This window comes from Malus sylvestris, chromosome 16 (genome assembly GCF_916048215.2).
Source record: "Malus sylvestris chromosome 16, drMalSylv7.2, whole genome shotgun sequence".
Taxonomy (NCBI): Eukaryota; Viridiplantae; Streptophyta; class Magnoliopsida; order Rosales; family Rosaceae; genus Malus; species Malus sylvestris.
Window position 1 is genome coordinate 18,113,145 of NC_062275.1, and position 3,453 is coordinate 18,116,597.

A 3,453-nucleotide genomic window follows, 5' to 3' on the forward strand; every position below is an offset into this window, starting at 1 on the left:
AAGTCAGCATTAACATGTTTTTATGAAAAAGGTAACATGGAATGTGCAACGATTCGAATAAAAATAAAATAAAAAGGGAAGGTTAAATTTTTTGAAACATACGAAATCTAAAATATAATTAAAGTTGTAATGCTTCAATAAAGGTGACTTTGTTATTAAATTGCATCTAATATAAACCAAGAATGTATAGCAGTCAGATGCATCCCCTGCTAATGACCAAGTACTGATACACATATAGTTAATACAATATTTACTAGTTCCAAAATAATTTTCTTTTCCTGTTAAGATTTCCAGACAAAAAGAGACAGTTTAATGAATTTACTCAATCACCGACTTTGCTGACATGTTTTGGTAATTAGGGTTTAGATTTGTAGACAGCCATATCTTAAAAGGCCAGGAGAAAAGGTAATCCATTTTCCACACTTCCAACATCATGAGCCATGTGCATATTGGGGGTACTACTCCCAATATGACTTGGTAAGTTTGCCTTGCTCATATACTGGGTTGAAAGACGAGTTGTTCTTAATTTCATTATATTAGTTGGAGGGAGAATTGAACTCAGAATCTTAGGTACAAGAGTGAATGTTTATAATCAATTGATCTCTAAGCTCTTTATGGTGTGCAAGAAAAACATGAAATCTGAATTTCAGCATCTTTGGATGACCAAACAAAGAGCAATTTGTGGTTATTCAAACTCTTATTGAGCTGACTGCTTTTCCATTCTCATAAATGATTTGCATCCCAAGTCTTATGGATCAATATTACGGGAATATCTAGCGAACAAATTAAAAAATTTGTTCTATACAGCCTTAACTCTGCTTGATCATGTCCAGGAAGTTCTTGGTAGACTGAAATTTATGGTTGCTTGTGATCAAAATATAATTAATAGATAGGATAGGATGCATCAATAGCCCTTCAAAGATTTTGCTGCACCCTAGCTATCCTGAACATTTAAATCTGTTATAACAGCAAAATCTGTACGCAGTAGTCAATTTGATCATGTTTAAGGAGTGGAATGGAATCGAACAGCGAAAACTATTGCACATATCTAGTAATCTTTTTCAACTTGTATTACAAGAAAAGAGTACAAAATCTGCATGCGGTCTACCCACATATACACTCAAAATGTAGCTTTTTATTATATATCCATACCAAATATCAAAAGTACATAATTCATAACCAAAACATGAAACATGCCATATTTTGTTCATTTTTGAACAACCTATTTGGAACCAAAATCCCTCTCTGTATGCAGTTTGGTTTGACTGAATCATCAGAAACAACACGATATAGCATCGACCAAAGATGCACTCATACCGCAAACAAATCTTGCTACCCAAACTTTGTGGAATGAATCTGTATTTACTTCAGTTGATTATCTTCTGCTTCTATCTACAATCCCAACCAAATCAAGAAAAGGCATGTCAGTAATTGAGGACAATAAGATCTGAATATCTTTAGTTTGTCGATAACCCAAGCTGTGAGATTAATTTTCTCTACATATCATGAGATCTAGAGAGAGATGATATATCTTTTCTTCTCCCTTGCTCTTATGGGTTGACCTGTCTTTTTCATACACCACACCCCAAGCCTCTGGCTTCTGACCCTTTCATGATTCTCAACTTCTTGCAGGATGACATGAACATACTGTAATAGCAACAGAAGACTTGTGAGTACGTATATCGATACACAGAGAGATATATATAGTGAGAGAGAGAGAGAGAGAGAGAGAACTTACTCCCATGGAACATCTCCAACCAGCATCCAATCACCATCTTTGTCCTCATAAGTAGGTGCATATTCTGATCCTTTGTAGCCTTCCCTCTCTGAGTATTGGCCTATAGTAAACTTAAACATGACTTCTAAGGCCTTGAGGAGTTCTGGGTAGCATTTGTAAACCCTAAGGTCAATCTTTCTGAGGTAAGGTGCTCCATCCATGCTTACTTTCACATAAATCCCAGCAGCAGTTTCAGGCTCAGTATTCTTATTTACCTGGAGGCTGTTCTTCCTATAAGATCTGATTGGTGGCCACCCCACTATTTGTGCCCTGTCATACCAACACATCAAAACTTATGAGTACAACAACTCAAATATGTAGCTCATACTATATATTTCTTATAATATAAATTCATTTCAACAAGATCAATCAATAAAATGACTTACTTTGCAGAAGGAGCAGTTTCCTTTTGAGCATTTTTAACATCAGGGTTTCCTTCTTCATTTTTTAAATCAGCTGGCAGTGATCTCTTCTTGGTTTGATTAGGAAGCTCACTAGTTTCATCTCTCCCTGGCAACCCTAGTGTCAGCTCTGTTGCCTTGAGGTTGAGATCATTCTCATGTGCCTTGCCTTCCATTTTTCCCAACAATCTTCGACTGAAAAAAAAAAATACGAATTCTTGAACCTCAAGAAACAAAATCCGGTAATCTGCTCTAGCAAAACCCAAAAGAACAAGTTCTTCTTTCTGGTTGAAGGCAAATTTTTCTCTCTTTTTTTTTTTTTTTTTTTTTTTGGCTGAGGTTTGAGAAATGTGTATGATTTGTGGGGAGGTGGGAATACAAGGTGTGTGTTGTACTTTATAGATATGATTGAAGGAAGGAGCGGGAGTTGTGCAGTATGCCTTAAAATTTGTTTAATTTGTTATTCTCTCTCTCTCTCTCTCTCTCTCTCATTTGCATGAATTACGGACAAAGGAAAGCTAAGCTGTCGGTAGCAATAGCAGCACCTTTGAGGCATTTTGCCTCGGCGTTTGGGCGACAAGAGTTGGACAAGCTCAGCCAAGCCTATGCAAAATTGTGAACTCGAAAGGACGGTCAAGGTGCGTTGGGGGATGCAATCTGGACCTTTAATTGTAAGGGAAGAGTTGGGGGGGAGCATTCCCATGTGAAATGGGACCACATGGATGTTTGGTATGAACATTTGCATCACCATGTGAGATTAAACTTTGGCACTTTCCTTTTTTAATTTTTTTAATAATAAAATTTGAGTTTATTTCTTTATTTATATAATTAATAAAAAATATATTATACACGACCTGATATAAACTTATGGGAAAGAACATTCAAACTACAATGTAAAAAAACACAGAAGAACACACTGCTCTAACTAATTTATCTAAACTTGAACAAATTGAGTTAAAAAGTCTAACTCTACTCTTACGATAAATCACATCACAACTAGTTCCTCAGTTTGCGTAAACTTTATCCTTCCCAATTTTTATTTCTATTTGCAAAAGATTATTCTGCTTGGTCTTTTTTTCCTTTTTAGTTTTCTTTCTATAATTTCATTGTATTCAATATTTAGTGTAGATAAGCAAGTGACTCTTTACCATATTGGTGGAACGGTGTCGTGTTGCATGATGGCGTGGGTTCGAACTCCGTCGGTGGTTAATTCAATATCTAACTTACTAACGCTATCACTCGACTAAAAAAATATTTAGTGTAAGTAATATCATT

General features: G+C 35.6%; 1 protein-coding gene across 1 annotated transcript; it reads right to left on the minus strand.

Annotated features, from left to right (window-relative positions):
• Window positions 1–1,045: 1,045 nt before the first annotated feature.
• LOC126606788 (auxin-induced protein 22D-like) lies at window positions 1,046–2,706 on the minus strand. Its single transcript, XM_050274181.1, has 3 exons — window positions 2,164–2,706; window positions 1,739–2,047; window positions 1,046–1,647 (listed from the first exon to the last, which is right to left on the minus strand). Exons 1-3 carry the CDS (start codon window positions 2,352–2,354, stop codon window positions 1,572–1,574), a joined length of 576 nt encoding a protein of 191 aa, XP_050130138.1. The 5' UTR covers window positions 2,355–2,706; the 3' UTR covers window positions 1,046–1,571.
• Window positions 2,707–3,453: the final 747 nt, after the last annotated feature.

Bases quoted from the DNA above. Each gene is read 5' to 3' on its own strand.
- LOC126606788 (XM_050274181.1), bottom strand. From the start codon at position 2,354: ATGGAAGGCAAGGCACATGAGAATGATCTCAACCTCAAGGCAACAGAG. The intron at 2,048-2,163 runs GTAAGTCATTTT...TTGGTATGACAG, and splicing joins GAAACTGCTCCTTCTGCAAA to GGCACAAATAGTGGGGTGGC. The intron at 1,648-1,738 runs GTAAGTTCTCTC...TTGCTATTACAG, and splicing joins GTTGGAGATGTTCCATGGGA to TATGTTCATGTCATCCTGCA.